This window comes from Thamnophis elegans, chromosome 4 (assembly GCF_009769535.1).
Source record: "Thamnophis elegans isolate rThaEle1 chromosome 4, rThaEle1.pri, whole genome shotgun sequence".
Lineage (NCBI taxonomy): Eukaryota > Metazoa > Chordata > Lepidosauria > Squamata > Colubridae > Thamnophis > Thamnophis elegans.
Genome location: NC_045544.1, coordinates 8194184 through 8221807, shown reverse-complemented (window position 1 = coordinate 8221807; position 27624 = coordinate 8194184). Strand labels below are relative to the sequence as shown.

General features: G+C 40.1%; 1 protein-coding gene across 6 annotated transcripts in view; it reads right to left on the bottom strand.

The window, feature by feature from the left end:
- The window catches only part of PHF3 (PHD finger protein 3), a 61761-nt gene extending 34377 nt beyond the window's left edge, over nucleotides 1-27384 (bottom strand). For 2 of the 6 annotated variants that reach the window (XM_032215020.1, XM_032215021.1), the window contains exon 1: nucleotides 26989-27383. Coding sequence is in view for 3 of the 6 variants with exons in the window: in XM_032215016.1 (XP_032070907.1) it covers nucleotides 6478-6721 (244 nt within the window). In the remaining 3 variants the exon portion in view is untranslated. Of the gene's footprint in view, nucleotides 1-6477; nucleotides 6747-7167; nucleotides 7236-26988 lie in introns of those variants that run through there. The other 4 variants (XM_032215016.1, XM_032215018.1, XM_032215017.1 and 1 more) reach the window with 4 other exon arrangements.
- Between the last annotated feature and the right edge of the window lie 240 nt (nucleotides 27385-27624).

Sequence of the window (27624 nt, the reverse complement as noted above, 5' to 3'; positions counted from 1 at the left end):
AATTAAAATTTGTTTTATAAATTGTTTTGATTTTTTAAAAATCAAATAATTGCCAAGGCCTTGCTAAAGAACACGGATGAGGATTGATTTATACGTTGTCTCCATTACCAAAGTAACTCTAAGTGAAAACAATAATAAAAGCAAAAGAAATAATAAACACATAACGTTATGTCACTATACATCAGAGAGGATATCCAATGAAACAGATTAAACATCAGGATAGACTACTAAACAATTAATTGTTACATTTCAGAGCATGCTGGAACTAAGGCCCAACAGTGTCAGAACCATTCAAATCTCTGGAAGAACACAGTTCCATAAGGCAGACATAACTACAAAGAAGACCTCCTAGGTCCCATAAGCTTGATTGATTGATTGATTGATTGATTACATTTATATGCCGCCCTTTTCCCCGAAGGGGACTCAGGGCGGCTCACAACTCAATCAGGGAAGGAGGTACAGACAGGGGGATAAAAAAGACGAACATAACAATACAAAATTTAAAAACACACAACAACCATACCATTCGAGAAGGGGGGCAAAAACTCTTTAGCCCCAGGCCTGTCGGAACAGCCAGGTTTTAAGGGCTTTACGGAAGGCCTGGAAGGTGGTAAGGGTTCGAATCCCCACGGGGAGATCGTTCCAGAGGGTCAGAGCAGCCACAGAGAAGGCTCTCCTCCGGGTAGTCACCAGTCGGCATTGGCCGGCGGATGGAATTCGGAGGAGGCCTAATCTGTGGGATCTGATCGGTCTATTGGAGGTAATTGGCAGCAGGCGGTCTCTCAAGTACCCAGGTCCAATACCATGAAGGGCTTTATAAGTGACGACTAGCGCCTTGAAGCGTATCCAGTGCCTGTACTTGAAACATTTCTGGTAGCCAGTACAGTTTATGGGCCAGAGATGTTAAATGGTAAAATGAGGGACCTCCTTCCTTAACTGCTTACTAGGCTATGAGTGACTGTAAGACCATACTGATCCATAGTTAGTGCTTGGATACATTTGTGCAAGGGCCCTCATAGCTATAGTTGTCACTGCTTGCTAAGCAGGAATCAAATGTTCAAAGGATGTGACATATAGTCCAACTTCCCTTTATTGTCCAACAGTAAGATATAGATGTTACATTATATCACTTTTTCATATACAATGTTTTACGTGACTCTCCCCCGCCCCCCCCCCCCCGCCACTGGAGTTCATGGGATTTACTCCTGGTAGAAGTTTTGAATCCCACACTAATATCTGCAGCTACATAAATCTAAAATCTCAAATAGGATGAAATTGTTCACATATGGCCAACGTAAGTAAAAACTGACAAGCCACTTTTAAAAAATATTGCCAAGAAAATTGAAGGTACTAGCCCATTCAGTCACCAGAAGTTAAAAACTGAACTGAAGGCATGTACACATCCTTATGCACATAAAAACATACACCGAAAAAAGGAAATAAATTCTGTAGCTAGTTACTTCCCTGGGATAAATACTTCTGGATAACTATGGGTAACTTCCAAAGCCCAATGTTTAATCTTTTCAGTATTGTATAAATATATGTACATTAGAACAATTTTGAGTAAATGTAATATATATTTTATATAGTTATAACAGATTGAATTGGACACTCCTGATTTCTCACCATAGGCCATTCTATCCAGAATGCATTACCAATAACACTAGCTGTCATCTATTATTATATACATTTTAATGCTTCTTAAAATAGAAATGATTTAAAATGGAAACAATGCAATTAATCTTCCAAAAAGCAGATTTCATCATTTTAAGCCAATTCAGCTTCAATTAGTTATATTAAAATATCATATATATTTATTATGCCACAATAAAGAAACAACAAAATGATTGAGGCAGCAAAGCAAAATAGAAATTAAATAGGCACCAACTGTATTAAAAAAAAACTATAAATTTCTGCATATGTAAATGATAAATCTGAAATTCAAGTTGCAGTAGAGATAAAAGAATTGGATCTATTGACCATGTTAAAGAAAAACCTCGATTTGCTTTTTCTATTCCTGAATTTCTTCCATTCTAGTCTGCTAATTCTAAATACGATACAAGTTAGACATTGCCTGCCATTGTTTTCCTTGCCTCTGAATTTTATTATTTAATGCTGTAGACCTGGGGTGTCAAACTCGATTTCATTGAGGGCCGCATCGGGGTTGTATTTGACCTTGGGGAGCCGGGGGGGGCATGGCCAGCTCAATGTCCCTCATGTTGGGGGTGACTGTGATGGTCCAAGCACTCTGCCAGCGAAATTGGGCTCCTGAGCTCTGTTTTTGCCTGCAGCTGCCTCTTGCAACACTCCGCCAGCAAAAACAGAACTCCGGAGGGCGACCCACGGCCCTCCCAAGTTTCGTTTTTGCTGTCAGAGGCATCATGGGTCAGTCCTTCAATGTTCCCAGGGTGGCCCCACAGGCCAGATCTAAGCACCCTGCAGGCTGGATCTGGCCCCCAAGACTTGAGTTGGACACCCCTGCTATAAACAGAGAATCAGTGTTGCATAGTGGTTCAAGTGCTGGATTGGAACCAGGAAGATCTACATTCTACCTGCTCTCTCCCAGGAAAATTCACTGGTGATTTTAGGCCAGACATTCTCTTTCAGCTCAATCTGTCCCACAGAGTTGTTGTAGTTGTGAAATAAAGAATAATGTTATGTTGCCTTAAGCTCCTAAATGAAAAGGTAGGGCATAAATTGAATCAATAAATAAACACCTTGCTTTTATTGACCTTGCATTAGCTACTCTGGAAGGATTTTAGGATGAAAAACTGTAAACATTCTATTTGATGTGTATTTATAGTTCATATTATATGCATGAATATGTAATACAACAAAGCAAACACATAACAATTTGAAACAGTCAAATGAAGGGCAAGCACTAACTGATGAAAAAACTATAACAATGTTTGATTTTCACCTATCTGAAAAATAGTTGCAGAAAAGGAAACATAGGCATGACTCATAATCAACATTACACAGATTCTAAATTAGCTTATTAGTATTATTCTTAGTAGGGAACAAACAGCAAAATAATGCTGATAAATTACTTGGTAATCGCTAATTTATTACCATAGTCCAGAAAACTGAACATAATGATATTTCAAGTGAAAAGACAGAAGTATTATGAAGTGGAAGCTATAATGTTCAGTTAAAAATTATAATATTCAGTTAAAATTCATTCAATAAATTCTTATTTTAAATCATTGCAACATAAAAGCTCAAACCACATCATTTAAAATAACTTAAAGAAATGCTATTCAAATAAAGAAAACTTGGAAAAGCAAAACAAAAAACTCACCCTCTATCAAATTAAATGCAAACAATTAAGGTAAGCCAGGAAGAACTAGATAGAAAGGGCCAAAAAACCTTTTGGTCTTTATCTAATTTGCATTAATTTATTCCCTCAGACTGATTCACTTCCAATCCTCTAGATACTGATTTCTCAAATGGTATCTGAAATTCTAGGAAGGACTAAAATATATGCTTGGACTAATTTCTGTTTGAAATCTTGGAGAGATTTGGGCAGTCAGTATTAATTCTGTGTTAAACTAATGGTGTGATCTAACATAAGGCAGCTTTTTCCATGCAGTAGGTATATCCTTCACATTTAATAAGACTTCTCAGCATCTTTATCTAAAAAAATAAATCCCACACCTATTATAATTTCTTTTGGAAAGTCTCCTTAGTTTCAAAAATAATTTTGAAATGCAATATAATGTATAGCTTTTTAAGGAAAACTTTTCATTGGGTATAGTTATACTATCAGGAGCTGAGAAGAAAGTTTAAGAAAGGAATTGGGAACAAGTTAACAGATGAGAAAAAATATTTCTCCCTCAAAACAAATACAGAAAACAGTCAGTGGGAGAAATCTTTTACATCTTGATATATAGCATGCCTTATTGTGCTTCCTCATGAGCCATTAATGAGGTAAACATCTAAACTCATGATGTATACATACATACATACATACATACATACATACATACATACATACTCCTTTCAAATTAATATTAACAGTATTATTTTGGATGGGACACTGTCTTCTATACAATTATATTTTGTTTTTTATTATTTCTTTATTTATTATAAAATAGTAGTTTAAGGGGAAAGCCTTACAATTCTGCAGATAATGTTAAATTTTCAATGATTACTGCAATGCTCATAAGACTTAACGGTGTTCAGAGGTTACTGAGTTTGGGACCTTAAGTAAAGTTGGTATTCATTTAATATAAGATGCAATTTTTTAAAAATATTTCTCTTCAATCAAAATGAGGTGTGTCATGAGGAAATCGGCACTCCCGTTTGAGAATTCAGATCTTAAGAACACATAGCAAGTTGGAAGAAGCACTGAATCATGAATAACCTTCTAATCTCTCTATCTTGTTCATTAACTTTGAATAACAAAATCTAAAATACAGTTAAGAAATACTTGTTTTAACAAAATCTATGCTGTTACAATTCCAAATATCTAGACATGTTTGTTTCAACGTAATAGTTCATAGTAAATTATATGTAACATATATTGGGCATACTTTGAGCATCTACACTCACTTCCCCCTCCTCAAGAGAGTTTCAACATTCAGCAGAAAACTTAGAACTTTAGCTGAAGGCATGCCAGACACCTATGCTCATCCCAAACATTCAAAAATTTAACTCACTACCGGTCTATTCCTGATGATCAACCAATTCAACATCCAAGTCTTTTTTTACCAAAATTGCCATTGTTAATTGGGGGGGGGGGGGGAGAGAAAATGTAGCCATTATTTTCCATCAGTAATTATTCTAAAAGTTCTACTGTTTCAGCACAATTTATTTTTAAGAGGCTTTTACCACAACTTTATGTACTGCTACATTAACTTAATACTGAGTGTAATATTACATCTCAGTGGTCACTGTAGATAACTGAGACTAAAATAATTATAAATGCAAACTATTCAATGTTGAATTCATCAGAGAATTCAAAATATAGACCTTGCTATTTTCAAGAAAGGGATAATTAAAATCTATCCTAGATTCAGGATAACAATTTTTTTTTCTAGATTCAATTACCCCAATCCTACAAAATTTTATTCAGAGATAAATATAATAATGTTCAATGAAGTCCCTTCCTAGATATGTTATACATGGTTGCATTCTTAACTATTAGCAAACTTGAAGTAATTAATTATATTACCATATATAAGGATTGGCTTAAGCTTCTCTTTAGAACTAGTCTATCACATCTTCAAAATCCTTTCTTTAATTGGCTTAAGATACAGATGTTCATACTGTTTCATAACCAACCTCTTCTACATTTCAAATTATATGTCTGGTAATGGAATTATTATTTTTACTATTTTTTCAAGAAACAAAAAGGGATTAAGATTTGACAAGCCATAGCAATGACGTGGGATGAAGCACACACAATAGCTAGAAAGACAGAGGGGAAGTGATACAGAATGTTTAAGAGCTGTGACACATGCCAATTTAAATTGTTTATAGCATCTAAGGATCAATATTGAAACGCAAACATGACGACATATCAAACAATGTCCTATTCATTTCTTACAGGTCAATATACCCATTTTATATTGATAGCTATTTAACCAAAAACACACTCCGATTAAGAGGATCACTTTATAGCAAAGTTCTAAAGGTCATCTTAAAAAAAACCTTCTGTGCTAAGGTACAATACGCAACTATTAAATTCCCTCAAAAAGTATGTCCAAAGTTATATCCTATTCTGCAGCACTACAACCCATTAAGTCTGCAGAATGGTCATTACAACTGATCAAACTCTTAGTCCACGCTAGTTTCGATTCACTGATTTCGATTCACTGTTCTCTCTCTGCAGAGTGAAGATCTATCTAGACACAGATTTGTGAAGGGTTGAGGGAAACTTCTATTGTAGAAGTGGAACTTTGTTTATATTATATAGACTTTTCTTGGCTTTTTAAAGAAGATTCCAGAGATTCCTTAGTTATATTAAAATATATTATTCTGAGTCGTGGTGATGCAGTGGTTAGAATGCAGTATTGCATGCTAATTCCTCTGACAGCCATATGCCAGCAATTTGGCACTTCAAGTCTCACAGCCTCAAGGTGGACTCAGCCTTCCATCCTTCCAAGGTCAGTAAAATGAGGACTCAGATTGTTGGCGGGAATATGCTGACTGTAAACCATTTAGAGAGGGCTGTAAAACGGTATATAAATCCAAGTGCTATTGCTATTAGAATATCTTTTAAAATGAAGGGGAAAGTATTAGCCACACCAATGTTTTCATAGAAAAAATAGTCTGTAGCAACACGTCTCTCCATTGTTCCTTTCAAAGCTTCTTAATAGAATTTTCAAGTGAATTTAGGGACAACTAGCAATTTAACGTTTTGCTCTATGCTATAAAGCAGAGCAGAGAGAAAAAAATTTCAAACCAAAATAGGGGAGGATGCTATAATACTGCTCTATTTAAAAGTGTAGACTTGAAAATATTAAGAGTTACCTGTAGAACAAGGCATCTGGAAATTGGGATCAGTGCTATCCAAAACAGGCAAACAGAACTGAGCACTTGCAGATCCTAGCATAGGGTCCTTATCACTGAGCATGTTCTTCAGCGAATCCTCTAAGACATTTTGACTTGTACTAAAATCCTCACAGACTTCATTCTCCAGGTTGGATCCTAGAAATAGGGCATCATCTAAGTGTTCAGTAGGAATTAAATGATTAAATGTATCAACTATATCCATGAAGGCTCCTGTGTGTCTTTAATCCCTATAGAAAGACAAGAAAAATACCATAAGAAAAATAAACTATGGATTAGAAATTATCTAGAAATATCAAATTTGATGTGGCTTATCACTGTCTTATATAAGTCACTGTAAATTGTCTCGATTTGTTAAATTAAATTAAAATTTTAAAAAAATCAACAAGAAGTTTATCATTTTTTTTGTAGATTTGATGAATTTCAAATTAAAAGGCCAAACCAGAGATTTAGGAACTCTAGTGACTATTTCTCAATTGCAAAGCTGGCAAAATGAAAATAAAGGGAGACAGGGAGGTATATTTATCACCACCATCCCAGATGGTGCATATACAATTGCACCTGAACTTTCTTGAACTACTTAACTTTGCAAAGATATTTGATAATCCTGAGAACAAATAATGTAAGAGTTCAGAATGCATTCTACTCAACTGTTTTTGCATTGCAACATCCTCTGCATCTTATTTTCTACCAAGCAAACTTCCCATACATGGAATTTCCTGTGACAATGGGAAAAGTAAATGAGGAATGAAAATGGGAAAGAGCACATAAAGGAAAAGCAGAATACTATAAATTATCCACTACTCTCATCCCTGGGCAAGGATGCCCAGACTCATTCTTGCTATGGGAAAAATGATCAGCCATGCATCACATTAAAAAAAGTGATAAAATGGAACATTAACTTTAAAGTTACACCGTACCATATAGACAAGTAATCATTTACAATTGTTACTGAAATTGAATGAGTTGAATATTAACTGAATTTCAGTTAATTTTAAATGCAGATTGGCTAAATGTTCTACAGTGAGAATCAAGTGATAGTCCATGTCAACAGGTGCCGTTGTAAAATATCAGCCATTTTTTAACAAATAAAGAAGGAAGGAAATTGTTCCATGAGTTTTCTACAATTGTTAAACAAAATTGATTAAAGTACAACTGAAACTAGAGATTTTTTATTTTATTTTAAGACTAATGGACAGGAAACTTAGTTTTTATATATGTCATTGACTGAGATGGGCAGCCACAGATATTGAACAGGTAAATAAATAAATAAATGATGACAGCTGCAGCAATATTATTATATTCACAAAAATGGAAGGGTTTGACACTATCCACAATGGAGGAATGCTTGGTGAAGATGATAGAACTTGCAGAGGCGGTTATATTAACTTTATTTCATCCAAAAAAGATAGTATCTACATTTATGACTGATTGGAAATCCCTTATTGATTTTTTTCATGAAAAAGAAAAAAAATGAACCTGTGGTTTTGTTTAGGGGAAAAAAAGGATAATAGAAAAAATGAGCTTTTTGTAATTATATAGTAAGAGATAATTTTGTAATCATACTTATATTTTCTGCAGAAGAAATTGGAACCTTCTTCTATTTTTTATTTTTTCTCACTGCACTTTTGTGTTTTCTTTTTTTTTTCTTCTCTTTCTTCTATTTTATATTGATTTGGGATAGATTTTATGTACTCCTTAAAACATTTAATGAAAACGTATTAAAAATAAAAGTGTTAGACATAATTTATATTGATATAAATACAATTTATAATATAGGACAGACCCCATCCAACGCAGAACAACATTAGTGTATGCTACACTAACAGGAATAGAAAAAATAGCTTTTTTAAAAAAAATCTCCAGACATTATTTTTAAATAATGTCTTTTGGGGTTAAAACAGAGAAGACCAATCTATCTGAAAATTGAAATGCAACAAATTTAGGCAAAATACAGACAATAGTAAAAGCTAATGAAATGTATAGGGAATAGATGAGTTTAATTAAAAAAAAATCTGCCCCCACCAACACTATGGTGATGAATAAAATTTTAGAACTAGCAGAAATGAACAGATTGACGATGCGAATTAATGACAAAGAAGATACAGACTTTTATACAGTCTGGGAGAAGCTGTACAAATGGCTTGATGAGTCAGTGAAGACTTAGACACAAAAAGAGATAGCTGACTAACCTAATACGATTAAACCAATAACTCAAATGAACAATATATAACAACTGAGAGATAAGCGAAAGGAGAAATGTATCAGGGGCGAGAACCCACCGTCGAGCAATTTTGTTACACTACAATGTTGGGAAAACTTTAAAAAGCTGATAGGAAATCCGCTATAATTACCTGCATGAAATTAGCGATTAAACTTCATTTTAGATGAGGCGAGAGGACTTATAATCCTTGCCTCTTCAAGCAAGGAAAGGAAAAGAGAACCAGGTTGTCCTCAGCAGAGGAAAATATGCAAATGTAACAAAGGTTAGAAGGGAGGGAAGGAGGACAGTAGGGAAGTCAGGATGGAGAGGAGAAAGGAGAGGAACACGAAAGGCAGAAGAAGGGGGGAAGGATAAGGAGGAGGAAGAGAAAGAAGAGAAGGGAAAGAAGGTGGGAAGAAAGAAGGAGAGAAGAAAGAGAAGAAACTGGGGGAGGAAGGAGGGAGGGAAGAAGAGAGGGTAGTAAAGAGGGAAAGAGGGAGGGAAAGAAAGAGAGAAGGAGTGTTGAAAGGAAGGAAGGAAGGAAGGAGGGAGGAAAGGAGGGAGGTTAAGAGAAAAGAAAGGAGGAGGGAAAGAGGAAGGGAAGGAGGGAAGGTATGTGTGAAGGAGGGGGGGATCGAGGGAGGGAAAGGAGGGGGAAGGAAAGGAGGAAAGGAGAAAAGAAAGGAGGGAAGGCAGGGGAGAAGGAAGTAAGGGGGGAGGGAAGAAAAGGGTATGGAAAAGAAGAAATGAGGGAAGAGAAGAGGGAGGGAAGGAATAAGATACCTAACCTTTGATGTTTATAATGATTTGATAGTATGGGAATATCTTGAAATGTAGTTGTATTGTTTTTTACAAGTTATGGATGTTGTATTTTCTTTTTACCAATAAAATCTTTTTTAAAATTAAAAAAAAAATCTTGAACTTTGAAATCCAATCTTTATTTTTTCAATTTTTCCACTGCTGGATTAATTTTTTGAATCTCTGAGATACCAGTTTTGCAAATATTTAAAGGGTAAATATTTAACTGGCTTCGTAACTATCAAGTTTTTGAAAATGATCACTTTAAAACTAAACTGCTTTCTACATAAATTTATTTAGATACTGACAGTTCACTTTAAATTTAAGTATGTAAAAATTGACTTTGTTGTCAAGAGTTTGATTATCTAAATCTGGAAACTCTAAGGATCCAATGAAACGGTAATGAAAGGCAGCTACATTAAAGCCTCTGCCAATAAATCATATAAATTATTAGTTAAGATGATTTATGCTCAGGAAACAACTGCAAAATCTGTGTATTGATCATAACGGAATACTACCAGACTTCTGTAATCAGTAGCAGATAATTGACACTGCAGTCTTATGCCTACAACCATCTACCACAAGAAACAATGCATGACAGAAAATGTGGAATCTTGTACTTATATTTAATAAACATTTTTCTAACTGACAGTTTCATACATATCTTCTATCAGTTCTTGCCTTGAAGCCAGCATGTTTTTCACACTGAAGGATTCTACATAATGACCAATTACTGGAAACGTAACATACTGAGTTATGGGTTACTTCACAATGATTTTTTTTTTAAAAAAAAATGTTGACTGAATTCACACATTATGAACATTACGCTATATTTTATTATTGCAAATTATAGTGTCATTTAAGCCACAAATAAGTTGTCAAATCAGTCTGAGGTCATTAAATCAAACTGGTTTTTTTTTCATTCATTTGTTCAGCCAGTCAGTCATTCTTCCCTCCTAAATTATGGCAGACTTGAGCCGTGGAATCTTTGGTGGAATCTTTGTAACGTCAACAGTGCTAGTGAATATGTGGTTTGCTCACTGTTTATGTACAATAGCTTGCCCTGCCAGTATTGAGGGGTATGATTTATCCCATGATAATTCCTTAATTAGCAATAGCACTTAGACTTATATACCACTTCACAGTGCTTTACAGCCCGCTTTGAGTGGTTTACAGAGTCAGCATATTTCCCCCAACAGTTTGGGTCCTCATTTTACCCACCTCTGGAGGATGGAAGGTGAGTCAACCTTGAGCCTGGTGAGAGTTGAACTGCCAAATTGCAGTCAGCTGGCAGTCAGCAGAGGTAGTCTGCAGTACTGCACTCTAACCACTGCAACACCATGGCTCAATACCTCAATTAAGGTATTGTTTTCTGCTTGATTGTTTGCCAGGTGTTAATCCTTGCTTATCTGTGTGTTGGCTGCTGGAGAAGATGTGTTCTTGTCTTTTTGTATGCTTCTAAGCTTTTTTTTTTTTAAAATGATGTGTGAAAATGACTGGGAGAAAGATGGAAGAGAAACAATCAGTCAAGAGAGGCAGGAGCACGCCATAGCTAATCATCCGAGGAAGCAACTTAGAAAGAACCCACTTTAATGGATCAAACAATTAGAAGTAGTAATGGCAATGTACTTCAGACTTGCAAGATTCTTTAAATATAGCCTTACAATAAAGTAAATTTAGCTCATCTAGTCATGTTTGTTATTTGGCTTATTTGGAGGTTTGAGATCAATCTTGTCTCCTACTCTTTTCCCAAGAAGAATTTCAAGACTCACCTCTGATACTCAAGGAACCCAGCTAACCACTAAACACCTGACAAGGAAGAACAGCAGCCAATCTGAAGGAAAAGGATGGAGACCTGTACAGTTCATGACTACAAAAATGTGAACAAGCTAAAATTAGAGACCATTGTCTACGCCCGCTTATCTCACATCAATCAGACCAGCTACAAAAAGCACACACATCTTTACAAAACTAGAATTGAGAAATGCTTACAAGCTAATCAGAATGAGAGGAGGACATGGATATTTATAATAGCCTTTGATACATGATAAGGAAAATCTGAACATACAGTAATGCCTTTTGGCCTGGTTAATTGTGGAATGGTTAATTTTTTCTAGATTCATGAATGATACTTTTGCAGACATTTTAGATAAATATGTCAATTATTTAGATGTAACTCAAGTCAGAAATGTACTGCAAAAATTATAAAAATTTGTAAAATTAGAAAAACGTATATTTGATCTGACTCAACTGAACTACCTGCAATACAGAATATCTAAATAAGATATGTATAGATGGATCCAGCAAAGGCGCAGTCTGTTCTATCATAGGGCCTATACATGCACATAGATACACACACACAATAGAAAAGATGTGCAGTGCTTCCTAGGTTTTGCTTACTTCCACAGAAAAATCTCTAATTTTGCTGGACTTGTAAAACCACTATAGCAGTTACTGAGAAAGGGTCAGCAATTCTCCTGGTCAACCCAAGAGCAAGCTGCAATTCAAGAGAAAGAACTGTCAATCATTGCACGCCCCCCCCCCCCTCCCAGCAATAATACTGCAGCCAAGCAATTTTGAGTCATACTGTAATCCAGATCAACTCTAAAGGCCGGGAGCAGGAAGGGAACAGTGATCTCTTTGATCCAATTAAGCATAGCAGCTGCAGGATATGTATGCCACCGTGAAAGGTTAAATGGTATCTTGCTGGGGCTTCCTTGAGTTCATGCATCCAGGCATGAACTCAAGGAAGCCAAACAAGCTATGTTTCACCTTTCACAGTGGTGGGAGGGAAGCTGTTACACAATGGACATTTAGTCCTCTAGGAGGAAAAGGAGTAGGATAACTGTGCCCAGGATATGGGGGAACGTTCAGAACTCAACAAAGAGCCCTCAGGACAAGAGAGAGTTGTCATTAATCAGGACACATGCAAATGCAAAACATAACATAATAGATAACAATTCAATTTCAATTTCAATTTACTTTATTTGTATGCCGCCCTTTTCCCTGAAGGGACTCAGAGCGGCTCACAATTCAAGGGAGGGGGGAAAACAAACAAAGTTACAGAACATAAAGATCATACACAGCTAAAAAAAACCACAACAATCATACCATTCGGAGTGGGGCTGTAAGTCTTTAGCCCCAGGCCTGTCGGAACAGCCAGGTTTTAAGGGCTATGCGGAAGGCCTGGAGGGTGGTGAGGGTACGAATCTCCATGGGGAGTTCGTTCCACAGAAGTCACAAAGGTGCCTGAACTGGAGGTTTCTTGTCATCAGGCCTACAGTCAGTGATAGACTGGCCTAGCAGGGACGAGTGGAGGTTTGGGCCTTTGAGAAAGGCTAGGATCACAATAGGCCTCCCAAGGTCGGGCGATGGCCTTTGATTAGACCAAGGCGCCCAGGAATGGCGAAAAATGCACTTTGACAGAGGAGAAGCAAAGGCCAGAGGGCCCCAGCCCTTGCTGGCCTACTGCCTCTTAGCGGTCCCTGCTGTAGCATGGCTGCGCGGCCTGCAGCTGGGCCTAGATGGCATAATTCACGCCTAAAATGGCCGCCGCGCCATGAGGGAATTGAAAGGGCCATGCGGTGATCACCCTAGCCTTTGGGCGATCGTGCGCACGCCTCCGCGGCAGTTCCTATGAGCGAGGGGCTTGAAAAAGCGAAGAAAACTCGCAAGAAAACAATAAAATGGAATCGCGAGGGGAAAACAGGCTCCTGGAGCCTTCCTGCTGCCGCTCGCGCCGTTTTAAAGGCGCGGCAAGCCTCCGAGATCGGCCTGAGGAGATCGAAGAGGGAGGCCCTTCCCCCAGCCAAAACGCTTACCTCCTGCCTCCTGGAGGCTTGAAGACAACTGAGAGTGATAGTAGAATAAGAGAGAAGGCAAGAATGCCTAAGGGGAAAGATAAACTCAGTAGGAAAAGTCAGAAGAATTAAAGAGAGTCCAAGCAAACCACTATTTCAGCTGGAGCTCCCAAAACAGCTTCCAAACGGGCCAAACTCTGGAAAATTTCTGGGGATAAGGCACGCCTGGAGGCATGGCCAAGGAAAAGTCTTTTCCTCAGTTCCAGGGCAACCAGACTGAAATAACCCACAGCTTGGACTCTCTAAGCAGTGTGCAGGAGAATTTGGGTGGCCCTGCAGCCACAGATAAGATTATGTGTCCTCTTATCAGTTTGTTGGGAGAGCAAAACCAATCACCGATAGAGCAGCTGGATTGTTGCAATCAATGAACATGCCCTCCCCCAAAATCTTGGGAAATCTTTTTCACTAAATTTCATTACCAATCATCCTTTAACGTGGGGTATACCAAACTGGATTTATTTACCAAAAATGACTAATTTAATTCCTTGCAAGAGATTCCTAATGGCTTAAGTTCTTTTGGAACATGCCTTTAGATATAGAGGATTAGTCAGACAATCATGTGATAAGTCAGAGGAAGTAAATTTTGGAAGGTCCCCTAGCAATGATTAAATACTGAAAGTCATGTCATCCCTTCTACATCTGATTTCCAATAGAGGAGCTGAGATTAAACAGCTATTGCAATAGTATTTAAAATGCTGCATTTCTTATCAGCAAGATAACCGGACTGATCTCATATCTCTTGCTGAGTTTGCTTAGAACAATGCTGCAGACTCTCCTCTATTGGTAGTCTACACTTGAAATAATGTATGACATTCACTCACAGGTCTTACCAACGGACAAGAAAGTGCCCTATCTCATGACACATATTTCCTGCAGCCAAAAACCTCTTTAAAAAGCAACTCAAACTGTAAAAAAATCCATACAAAAAAGCAGCAAATACACAAGAAGGGGCTAGAATTCAAGTAATGCAGCTTTCTACAAAATTATTAAATTCCATAAGATTTACAAAGAAATTTGGCTCAAAAGAGTTATTGGTCTTTCCCCAGTAACTAATCAAATCAATCCAGTATATTTCACTTGCAGTTGCCATCATCAATGAAAGTTTTCCCTAAATTCCATCATCATTGTTGTTTGTGAAAGAGTCCAACCATTGAACTCAACAGAGATAACACTTCTGGTCTTCCATTCTAGTAGATGGGGAGAGTATGAGGTGGAAGTGGTATTAGACCACAGCACCATTGCGCTAATTTCACAAAATCCTACAAGCTAGGCTCCAGCAGTATGTGGACCGAGAAGTACCAGAAGTACAGGCAGGATTTCAAAGAGGCAGAGGAAATAGAGATCAAATTGCCAACATATGCTGGCTCATGGAGAAAGCTAGGGAGTTCCAGAAAAACATCTACTTCTGCTTCATTGACTATGCTAAAGTCTTTGATTGTGTGGATCACAACAAATTGTGACAGGCTTTTAAAGAGATGGTAGTACCAGATCATCTTATTTGTCTCTTGAGAAACCTATATGCGGATCAAGAAGGAACAGTGAGAACCGGACACGGAACCACTGATTGGTTCAAAATTGAAAAAGGAGTTCGGCAAGTCTATATACTGTCACCTTGACTATTTATCTTATATGAGCACATCATGAGAAAGGCAGGGCTAGATGAATCACAAGTTGGAATTAAGATTGCTGGGAGAAATATCAACAACCTCGGATATGCAGATGATACCACTCTAATGGCAGAAAGTAAAGAGGAACTAAAGAGCCTCTTGACGCAGGTGAAGGAGGAGAGTGAAAAAGTTGGCTTGAAATTCAACATTAAGAAAACTAAGGTCATAGCTTCCAGCCCTCTCAATTCCTGGAAAACAGATGGGGAAGAAATGGAGGTAGTGACAGATTTTATTTTCCTGGGCTCCAAGATCACCGCGGATGGGGACTACAGCCAAGAAATTAAAAGACACTTGCTTCTGGAGACAAAAGCTATAGCAAATCTAGATAACATACTAAGAAGCAGAGACATTACAATGCCAATGAAAATACATATAGTCAATGCTATGGTTTTCCCAGTTGCAATGTATGGCTGTGAAAGTTGAACCGTAAGGAAGGCTGAGTGCCAAAGAATTGAGACCTTTGAACTATGGTGCTGGAGAAGACTCCTGCGAGTCCCTTGGACTGCAAGGTATTCAAACTGGTCAGTCCTAGAGGAGATCAACCCTGACTGCTCTTTGGAAGGCCAGATCCTGAAGATGAAACTCAAATACTTTGGCCACCTAATGAGAAGGAAGGACTCACTGGGGAAGAGCCTAATGCTGGGCAAAAGAACAGAAGAGAGAATGAGGTGGCTGGATGGAGTCACTGAATCAGTCAGTGTGAGCTTAAATGGACTCGGGGGGGGGGGGGGATGTAGAGGACAGGAAGGCCTGGAGGAATGTTGTCCATGGGGTTACAATGGGTCGCCCAACTACAACAACAAGAATTAGGCTCTGGATGCAGCGGAAACTGGCTGAGTACTAAATTCATTGGAAAGACAACCTAGACTCCAAAAGAACATGAGAAGTAGCAATTAAACACCAATATTGATATATTGTTTTCACAATCAATACACCAATAAATCCCACCCTAAGAAACTCATGGGCTTGCAGGAGCCAGGAGCTGACCACAATGAACTGGAGAAACTCTGGGGAGATCTGTGAGATGGAGGAAGCTTCAAGTATATCTAAGACTAAGCAGAGGAAAATAATTCAGTTCCTTCCTTGTTAGGCATATAAGACATTGGGGGGGGGAGGGGTGTTTCCACTAGATTCCCAAGGGTGACTGCCACCTTAATTGGAGATGATTTATGGGATATATCATGTGTATGCACTAAGTTGCCAGGAGAAGAGGAAAGTGACATAACAATTTTTCATTCTCACAGTCCACAACTTATTTCTCTGGGAACTTGGGAGGGAAGGTTGAGCCTGAAGGGGAAAGTGATGCAATGGAATGCAAGAATAACGGGGGGGGGGGGACAGGGGGGACATAGGAAACACTCAGACAAGAAAAGGAGGAGCTGCAGTTGTTAGAGAAGGAAACTTAGAAAAGACCTGCCCTATTGGATCAAGCAGATAAAAAGGGAGGCAGGAAATTGCAATGTTAAATGAAAAATGAACTTCTGATTGGCACCAGATGTTATGGCCATTGCAACATCCCCACAATCATGTGATCGAAGTTCAGGCAATTCCAGGGCTGGGACTAAAGTAGAAAGTTAGGACTTTCAGCAGATCTCACAAGAATGGATAATATTTGGAGAATGCAGTATTTCAGGCTATTTCTGCTGATTGTCAGCAATTTGGTAGTTCGATCCTCACCATCTCAAGGTTAACTCAGCCTTCCATCCTTCTGAAGTCACTAAAATGGGGACCCGGATTGTTGGGGGCAATATGCTGACTCGTAAACCACTTAGAGAGGGCTTTAAAGCACTCTGAATTGGTATATAAGTCTAAGTGCTATTGCTAATAAACCAAGAAAATAATTTTAAGAGTGTCTGATAGTATTTAAACAATGTCATGGAAGAAGGAACATGTATTACCTTACATGACTCAGATTTAAAAGTTTAAAAATGACATGCTATAAGAATGAAATGCATTATGCATTAATGAAAAAAGTCATACTACACTTAGAAAAGAAACCAGCTGATGTCTGAATAATTAAAAAGGATACACAAATCACAAACCAAGAGAGTGAACCGGGTAATTTCCCTATATTGGATTTATAATAGAGGCTTATTTTTAAGTTTTGAATAATTTTGTGAGCAGGGACAAAGAAAAAAATGAAAAGAAATCAAGTGCTAGATACTACGTATTTGAAAAGACTAAAGATCAAGATTATTAAAAGTAGAAGGAAGGAATATAACATTAGTTTATTAGTTCATTGTTAAAATACATGTTGTTATCTCTGGTAACCCTTAATGGACATCAGGTCTGCAATTACAAGGTTTTATGCATTAATTTATAGAGATGGGAAGAAGAGATCATTTGCTGTATTTGAAGAGGTGGTGGTAAATTACTGAAAGTATTAGCTTAAGCTTATGAAGGTGCAAGTCACTTGTTTATATTTTCCTTTTCTTTTTCTTTACTATATTTTCTTTTCTTTCCCTTGTTTTGTTTCTTTTCTCTTCTTTGTCTGTTTCCTTTTTATTCTTTTATTTAACTGTATTGTTATAAATTGTCATTTTTAATAAAATTGCTAAAAGCCTGGGATTCAGACAAGTCAGCCATCAACGGATAAGTAGACGACAGGTCAGAAATCCCACTGTAATTTTTATAATTCAGCAACCTGATACTGAGGTTTTACTAATCAGAATTAAGCTATGTACACAATATAAGCCCATAGACATTAAAAAAAAAATCGCAAGAAACAACAAAGCAATGTTAATTTAGCAGCCAGTGCAATACTAATTTAAAACACTAATCTGCCAAGAAGTGACATTTATAGGAACATCAACAAAACCATTTATTTCAAGCTTAGTTCTATTTGTATTAGAATTTGCTTAGATCCTCACACATTTATTTAAATTAAGTAGTTTAAAACAACAGAAACGACAAATGTTTGAGAAAGATCAGTAAAGAAGAAGGAATTAAGTGTATCTCAACCAAAATTATATAGTGTAAAATCTGCTCCTTAAAACATACTTGAAGAATACATGCAGGCTAAAAGGCAACATTTTTCATCAATGGCGCCTCTAAGAACAGTTTAAGTATAGTCAAACCGTATACAGGTAAAGCTAAAATTAAATAAAGTATACTAATATAAAAGAGTTATTGCATGTTATCAGCTAGCTTATTTTTATACATACAAATTAATTTCTATGAAACTGACAAAACAGATCTGACCATCAAATTAACCCAATGATTGGCATTATGTAACATAGCAAACGTTTTAAAACAATATGCCATGATATCAGAAACAGTGGGTGAGAGAGACAGAGAGAGAACACAATGTATTTGTGAAATTAGCAAGGATCAGCTTTACATAATCAAAAGAGTAAGCTGCAAAAAATACCATTTCAAATCCTCAATGCCAATTCTCCTTAAAGTTTAAATATATCACAATAAGAATTCTATTTAACCAACTATTTGAGTGAGTTATATCCAAATCAATCTCTTTTGGGTATCACATTTGCAGAATTATATAATTGTCTTTAATAACAATATCTGCAACAAAATTTCCATTTAATAGCCAAATCCTTGATTAAACAGACATAAATATGAACAAACATATGTCTATGGTATATAAGGTCTGCTACACCAAGGATTTAATGCACATCACTTTCAGTTATTCTTTCAAACATGAATGGGAATATTAAAGTTGCTGCCAAAAAGAGCATTATATAAACACTAATATTAACCAAAGGATCAATTTGAGAAAGGGTGTTGGTACCTGATACGCCTCTTCTCATAGTGGGGGAGGAATATCCAGGATGGATTGACCTTATCCTCTTGTTGATTGGACTGAGTCCTATAAGCTCTTGGGATATGCCCCTTGTCCACAAGGCACCACCCAGTTATTGGCGAAGAACTCTATCCGACCCGTTGTGCCATCCACTCCAGGCCTTTGTTAAGGTTTCAAACTTTTTATTGAATTATAACTTGAACATATTAGTACAACATCCATCATAACTCATGTTACATTACCATGACAGAGAGGGTCTGGATACTACTCCCCCACTATGAGAAGAGATGTATCAGGTAAGTACTAACGCCCTTTCTCTATAGTGAGGAGAGGAGGCTGGCATCCGTGGTTACCGTCACCCAGTCTGGCGTTCTGAAGACGCCCTTGGTTACCGTCGGGGACGTCCACCAGATCACTGAGCAGGAAACTTCTGCTGGGAGAAGGACCTTGGTCTGGGAACAGCTCCTGCGCCTTCGCTGGAAAGTAGGACTGTCTGGGGTAAGGCACCGTCCTGAACTGTCCCTGCTTTGGGGCTGTGGGAAGCACCTTCCTCTTGTCCTTATTCTCGACCAGGTAGGGGTCCAGAGCTGCCCCAAAAAGAGCAGCTCCTGTGAAAGGAGCAGATGCCAGTCGCCAATGTGGCGAACATCCGCCTGCCACTGTCTCAGCCACAGCAACCTACAAGATGCAATGGTTGAAGCAATTGCCCTGGAGGCAAACCAGAATTGGATGGCCGCCACTAGTTTATTGATGTCCTGGTGTGCTCTGACCTCGGTAATGGGGATGTGTTGCTGCAGTTCCTGCAGCCAGAGTAGGGAAGATCTGTTGAAGAAGGAGGCGGTGGTGGCTGCCTTCACCGCCCAGGCTGCTGCTTGATGCCCCCTTTGGAGGGTGAGGTCCGCCTTCCTGTCTTCCAACTTCAGAGCCTCCTCTGGTTCCCCTGGTAGAGTAGGGGGGTATGTAGTGCCAATACTGGAGTATCAATGGAGGATTGAGATAGCATTCCGGCCATGACCTGATCCACATTGAAGAAGGTCTTGTCTGTGGATGTGGGTCCCACTGTGGTGGCAGCCCATTGGCGCTTGACCGACTCAAGAAAGGCCTTGGGAGTTGGCACCGTGTCGGTCTCAATGGCCTGCTCATCAAAGATGGTTTCTGCAGAAAACCCCTGGTGCTGAGGTGGTGCTTCTGCTGCTCTGTTTCCGAGCTTGGCGACTGCTTTTGCCTTGAACAGGAGCAACTTATACAATGAAAGCTGGAACAACCTGGTGAAGGCCAGCTTAGGAGGGGGCATACCTTCATCTTCGGATAGTTTATCCTCCCTAACTTCCCCCTCCTCGCAATCCAGGTCGCTGTCCTCTTGTGATGAGGCTGAGGAACTGGAGCTGTCTTCCCCCTGGGTTTCCAGCCCCTTTGGTATCCTAGGAGAGGATGCCACCTGAGGTTGCATTTGTGGCTGCTGAAATGCCGCTGTCATGCATTGCTGGAAGGCCCGCATCATTAGGTCTTGAAAATTGGGGACCCCTGTGGGCAGTTGCTGGGACCCATGCCCACCTATGTGGTGGGGAAAACCAGAGGTGGTAGCCCCGCGGGCACAGCTGATCCCAGGGAAGCCATATGTGGGGGGGATTGCCATCCCTGAGGAAGACTCCAAAGACCTGATGTGTCAATAGGGATCCTTGCTTGCAATGTGGGTGCCTCCCCTGTAGCCCCTCCTGATGCAGGGACTCCAGGGGCCTTCCTCTTCTGTCCCAGGCCTGGAATGGACTTAAGGCCACTTGCCTTTTTGTAGAGCTGCTCCAGCTTCCTGTGCCTTCGCCTTTCATACTTAGATGGCTTGGAAGGCTTGTGACCATCCTCTGCCTCCAGCTCTGCCCTGGGGGAAAGGTGCTTCTTCTTATCTCTAGCCTTTGCTCCCCCCTCCCCTTCTGGGCCGCCTTTGGGGTGGTCACAAACCTTGGTTGCTCCTCTGCCCCTCTGGTGGGGCTGCTGGCTGTTGCTGCAGGTACTTGAGTCCTGCCAGTCTACTCGTTGCTGCTGGGTGCCGCCATCTTGGAACATGTGGCTCCTTCCGGCTTCAAGATGGCGCCCGTGCCAGGAGACAAAGGGTGCCTCTTTTAAATCTCCTGGTGTGGTGGCTTGTGCTCCGAGGAGCTGCCGCACGCCTCTGCCGCCGTTTTTTCTGCTTCCTGGCACCACTAGAGCCTTAGCTCTGCCCGTGGACCCCCCTCCAATGAGGTGGGCCATGTGGACAATGGCGCGGGCATTCTGTGGGAAGCTGCGGTTTGTTGCTCAACCCAGCGGGGAGCCGCGGAGCGCTCCAGCGCCCGGCAGAGTTCCTGCAGCGAGGCTCACCTTCTGGGCAGGGATCCAGCGCCACCCTCGCTTGCTGGTAATCCAATTTGCACCCTGTGGTGCTTGGGGAAGCCGCAGCTTGCCGCTTAACCCTGTGGGGAGCGGCGGAGCATTCCGGTGCCGCTGATACCTTCGCGGCAGTGCTTGCCTTTGGAAGGCTTGTGTCCTTTGTCTCCTGCTTGCCCAGCAGATTTCTTTTCTGAGTGATGCTTGTCTCACTCAGAGGCCTAAGCAGCATGCTGCCCCCAGGGGGGGGGGCGCTTTTGGCAATTCTTTCGCAGCTCAGGGAGCTTCCAGCTCACACGCGGCTGCTGTGGTAGGGAGACAAATGAATTTTTTCCTCTTTCTTTAAATTTCTTCGAATTTATTGGAGATCCAGGAGGGCAAACCGTCCAGTTGAGGGACTAAGTCGATAACTGGGCGGTGCCTGATGGACCAGGGGCGTATCTCAAGAGCTTATCCGACTCATTCCAATCATTGAGAGGGTAAGGTCAATCCATCCTGGATACTCCTCCCCTCACTATGGAGAATAGAGTCAGGGAATAACCAAATCATGGCATTACAATAAGCTACACTAGTAGTTTAATATTGAAGTAATTTAGTTTTCAATTATGTCATCATTTTTACTGCACCATAACAAAGTTTCCATGAATCAAAAATAAACCTTTTAAGGGATAGTACAGGTAGTCCTTGACTTACAACCATAATTGGAAGCAGAATTTCCATTGTTGTAAGGTGAGTTATTTAAAAAAAAACTGTGCTGCACTCCTTACTTCTTTATCTATAATTTGTACAAAGGTTAAAATGCCAACAAACTCAACTGTGCTGCGTTCCGTTAGAGCTCCTGGGGATATACACATAATGGAATTATTCAGTTTGAAGGCAACAGAAACTTAGCCCGTGTTCATGCTCAGCAAAATTATGCATTGTTTGTACTAGAATTTCTAAATAATTTGGGTGATCCTCCATATTAAGATAATTATTTTTCAGACATTTCCTTACCAGAAAATGTGTACCTTTTATTTAGGCTGCAGAGGTCAATAGATTCCTCAAATCTACTGCTAAATGCAATCCATAGCTTTCATAACACAAGAATGGAAATCTAACACAATTTCCTTAAAAGGTTTATGCAGCAATGTTCCCATTGTAACAGTAACCATGAACCAAGAAGTCCAATAATAAAACACAGTGCATATTAGAAGCTAATATACCACCCTAAATACTTATCATGATTGCCAAGCTGAAGATGTTGCATATGTAAATAGTACAGATCTCCCAAGTGAAGATCTCTCAAAACTCGTAGCAAAGCATTTTATCTACAGCACAGACTTATTTCCACAAATTCATATTCCACTCTGAGTAGACTCCAACAATATGCTTCTGTCCGTGGGGCAGTTTCTACTGAAGGAAAAGAACAACTTCACCTACACTCAAAACTTTCCACTGAGGATGTATTTTTTAGACTATTTAAGAAGAGAATTGCTAAGACGAAAACATCCTCTTCTAACAATTCTGTTTAATCTACAGTTGTGAAAGCAAGTAGTCTTGTGTAAGATTTGCTTTTCTTTTGCTATGCGGCTGCATCAATGTTCATTCAAACAGCATTAAAAGTGATGCAACTGATCTAAAAAAATCACCTTGCAATTATTTATTCAATAAAAAATTAACAGATACGGTATGCCATTTGTTTCTGTGGAAAAAGTACACCATCTAGAGTTGCTTGAACAATGAGATGGGCAGCATAAAAATTTAATTAATAAATACTGTTGGAATGAAGCTAAAATATCTATGTTATACTATATTTTAAAAGTTTTAAAAAATAAATCAATTTACTTTTTTACTTGACTGTAGATCTCAGGCAAGTAAAAAGGATACTTATCATAATAAACCAGAATGAAATACACATAATTTAAGGAGTACTGTATGAAAGTCCACCTGCTTAAATATTAATTATTAGAGGAGACCCCAAAAGTTGAGTTCTAGTGATTCTTAAGGATAAAAGGGATTCTCTAACTACATAATGCATTGAGTGCTTATGTCCTTATGCCATAGATGTGGCACATAGATAATGTGTGCAAGCAGGTATTCTCATTCTATTTTAAAATCAAACCATAATATGCAATGAAAGGCACTCTCCAACTTCTCCACTGACAAGGCAAAAAGGACAAAAGTTCAAAAATATGAAAGAGGCTATTAAAGCCACAAAAGTGCAGCAGAGCAGAAAAACAGAAGTTAGTTGTTACTAAACTGTGTAGAAAGATGGAACTGATAACTGAGAAATAATACCAAAGATGAGCCAGCTAAAAACAGAAATATTCTTAGAGAAAATAGTACTTTTATAGATATCCTAAAAATAGCAGCAAAAAAAATATATATCAGTACCTTAAATTAATTTGATTTCAAAACTGTTTCTACCTTTTGTAATATATTATTAAACCTTTCTAATACTTAGAACTTCCACTCTCTTGAAGCAAAGCATTGACATTGTACAGTCAACTAAACAGTCCTAAATGTAACATAGAATACATTATTTAATAAAAACAAATCCTTAATATCTACAGCATGGGCACAATTAAAAAAAAAACATCAGCAAATGCCGTCAACATGATTACTCAAATGTGCTACAGCAGTAATTCTCACATCTATAGTATTATTATTGAAATACATTCAATACACTAAGCTTAAATTTCAATGTTTCTAAAAAACATTGCCTTCTAATTCAGATCAGACAAATCACAACAAGTTTATAAACTCAACTGGGCTTATTTGGAATAAATTTCAGTGAATTTAGTAATACATTGGTATAAATAAAAGACTACAAGAAATGTAACCTAAGATAACCACATTGTGACATACACAAGTTATCATCTCTAGCTATGTTCTTGCAATAGTTTAGAAATCACAAAAGCTGGCCCAAGATAACACCATGGCTGAAAGATAATGCCGACCAGCTGTCCATAAGATTATAGCCATTACTCAAAATATGAAAATACAAAACATGAAAACATATAATGAGCAAGAATTAAGAAACTATAAAATAAGTCTGAAAATTATAGTGGTTTTATACTGTAATACATTTATGAGGGTGAGCAATTTTCAAAATTTAAGTAAACATATATTCCTTGCAGGGAAAGTGTAAAAAGCATACGTCTTTGCTTTTTGCAATATCTGAGAATATCCCTCGAGATGGAGAAAAGAAATGGCATTAACATGCTGCCAAGATGTGAAAACAATTCAGTAACAGCTGGGGGGGGAGGGAGGGTTGATATTGGCCCATGGTTGACCCAGCCTTCCATGGAAAATTTGAACTGAAGCCATTTCACAAAGCCTCAATGTCATTTCATAGTTATGTTTTTCACCAAACATGAAAGATTCATATACACATTAAAAATGGATACATGTATTTTAAAAAAATGAATACAGGTAGTCCTCAACTTACAACTATCCATTTAGTTGATTGTTCAAAGTTACAATGTCACTGAAAAAGCTAACTTTTTTACACTTCCGACTGTTGCAGCATCCCCCCATGGTCAAAATTTGGATACTTGGCAACTGGCATGTGTTTATGATGGTTGACGTGTTCTGGGGACATATGAACACCTTTTGTCACTTTCTGACAACTAAAGTCAATAGGGGAACCAGATTCCCTTGACAACCATGTTACTAAATTAACTGCAATGATTCACTTTACAACTGTGCCAAGAAAGGTTGTAAACTGTGGCAAAACTCATTTCACCAGTATTGCTTAGCAGCGGCAATTCTGGGCTCGAATGTGGTCATAAGTTGAGGACTAGCTGTACCCTGTTACTCACGCGAAACATTATAAAGCGCAGCAGAAGGATCTCATCTGTAGAGCACATGTTCATGGACAAAGTGAAGTGAGCCAGAGCAGTTCCCATGAAGTAAAGCATTATATAGGCTGCTCTTCCCGATATCTGGCATCCTCTAAATACGACCGACTTCAACTCCCAATATTCAGTGTCAGATTTGCACAATTACGGCAGGGAAGGTCAGGAGAATTCTAAGACATCTCCCAGGCACCAAATTTGGGCTCTCTCTTCTAGACCCATTCAATCAATTGAATATAAACAGTCTAATGATTGAGAGCTTAAGAGTTCTACCCACACAAGTTAATTCGAGGACCGAAGCCAACTAATTCCGGAAATTTATTCAAGCCAAAAGTCCAGGTAAGTCCTTGACTTGCAACAGTTCATTTAGTGACCAAAGTTACAACACTGAAACAAGTGACTTATGCCCATTTTTCACACTTACACCCCGTTGTAGCATCCCCATGATTTACATTCGGACGCTTGACAACCGACGCACATTTATGACTCCTTGCAGAGTCCCAGTATCACGCGCTCGCCTTCCGACAAGCAAAGTCAACGGGGAAGCCAGATTCGCTTAACAACCGCGGTGGTATTCACGTTAACAACCGCGATTCACTTAAGAAACGCGGCACGAGAAGCCACTCAAAGCGGGGACAAAACTCACTTAGCCCATTCCTCACTTTGCGACAGGCTCAATCGGGGTCGTAAGTGGAGGACTACCCGCGTGGCTTCAGTTTACCAAATGGCTAGCTTGCTATATATATATCCTGCCAACCGCTGTCACCCGGTTCAGAACAAATGTTTAGCTCCAGTGTTACCTGCCAAAATAATTTTTAAAAAATGACCCTGCGAAGGATTAGCGGAAAACTAGAGAAATGACAAGTTGGCGGTTGAGGTTGTTAAGCAGGGCACACAGAGACCGTCGTATGTCACCCGGTTCAGAACAAATGTTTTGCTCCAGTGTTACCTGCCAAAATAATTTTAAAAAATGACCCTGCGAAGGATTAGCGGAAAACTAGAGAAATGGCAAGTTGGCGGTTGAGGTTGTTAAGCAGGGCACACACAGACCGTCGTATGTCACCCGGTTCAGAACAAATGTTTTGCTCCAGTGTTACCTGCCAAAATAATTTTAAAAAATGACCCTGCGAAGGATTAGCGGAAAACTAGAGAAATGGCAAGTTGGCGGTTGAGGTTGTTAAGCAGGGCACACACACAGACCGTCGTATGTCACCCGGTTCAGAACAAATGTTTTGCTCCAGTGTTACCTGCCAAAATAATTTTAAAAAATGACCCTGCGAAGGATTAGCGGAAAACTAGAGAAATGGCAAGTTGGCGGTTGAGGTTGTTAAGCAGGGCACACACACAGACCGTCGTATGTCACCCGGTTCAGAACAAATGTTTTGCTCCAGTGTTACCTGCCAAAATAATTTTTAAAAAATGACCCTGCGAAGGATTAGCGGAAAACTAGAGAAATGGCAAGTTGGCGGTTGAGGTTGTTAAGCAGGGCACACACACAGACCGTCGTATGTAAGGGGGTCGGCTACGCCTGGAGTGCCCACAGGGCGCTCAAAATAACACGCCATCCTTCAGATGCAGAAACACCCCCCACAGTCCCCAGTTGGCCCATCCCACTCCAGTCCCATCACCTTGTGGGGGGGGAACCAACAGCCACTGGGAGCCGCCCCCCCCCCCGCCCAGCAGTAAGCAGCGCACAAGCGAAGGGGCGTGGCCAAGGAAGAGGAGGCCGGAGAAAGGAGGGAGGGCCAATTGGAAGCATAGCGGTACGAGGCGAACAGTAGGGGAGCAGAAGCCCCGGATGTTGGACGTTCGAGCCGAGGCTCGTTGCCCCGAGTCGACGACGACGACGGGGGGAGGGGATTAGAGGCCGCGTTCGCAGCCCCCAATTCGTCAACTGGCACCCCCCCCCGATACGACTCGCCTTCGTAGGCCGCGAATCTCAGCCCCCGCCCCCCCCCCGCCCAAATAACGACATATTTACCTGCGTTGGCCCAGGAGGACTCGCGCTCCCTCGCTCGGCCAGGTGATTGTTGCACTGGGGTTTTTTTCTCCCCCGCCCCCCCCCCTCGCTTACGTCTGTCTCTTCTGGCTCCGCAACCCTCCCAGGCCAGGGGAGGGGGAGGAAAGCTGCCTGTGCGGAAGTGGAAGGGCACGAGGGAGGGCTGGAAGGGGGCGGAGACAGAGCGTGTGTGTGGGGGTGGTGGTGGCTGTTACTGCTTGGCTGGCTCCAGGAACCACGTCCGGGTTTCTTCTACCCTCTCTCTCCTCCGCCCATTTTGTTTTTTTCCTCCCCCCACCCCTCCCCGGAGCGAGGAAGTGGTTCGTTCCGTTTCTCGCACGCGCCGCTGGCTTGGCCCTTCGGGCGCATGCCCGCGCTTGCCTTCTAAGCTCACTTGGCGGGAGGGGGGGGGACGGGGGGGGGGAGGGCGGGTCGAAGGAAGGGAGAGCGAGGAGGCAGGCGGGGCCCGCTTTCACATGACGGGGCTGTTTACTCGGCGTGTGGTTCGCGGAGGGCCTGCGCGCATGCGCGTCCCCTTGAGCGTTTTCTTTCCCCCTCATGGAAACCGTTTGTGGCGAGCAGGGTCACGTTTTCCCTCAGCGTCCCTGGGCGAATGTG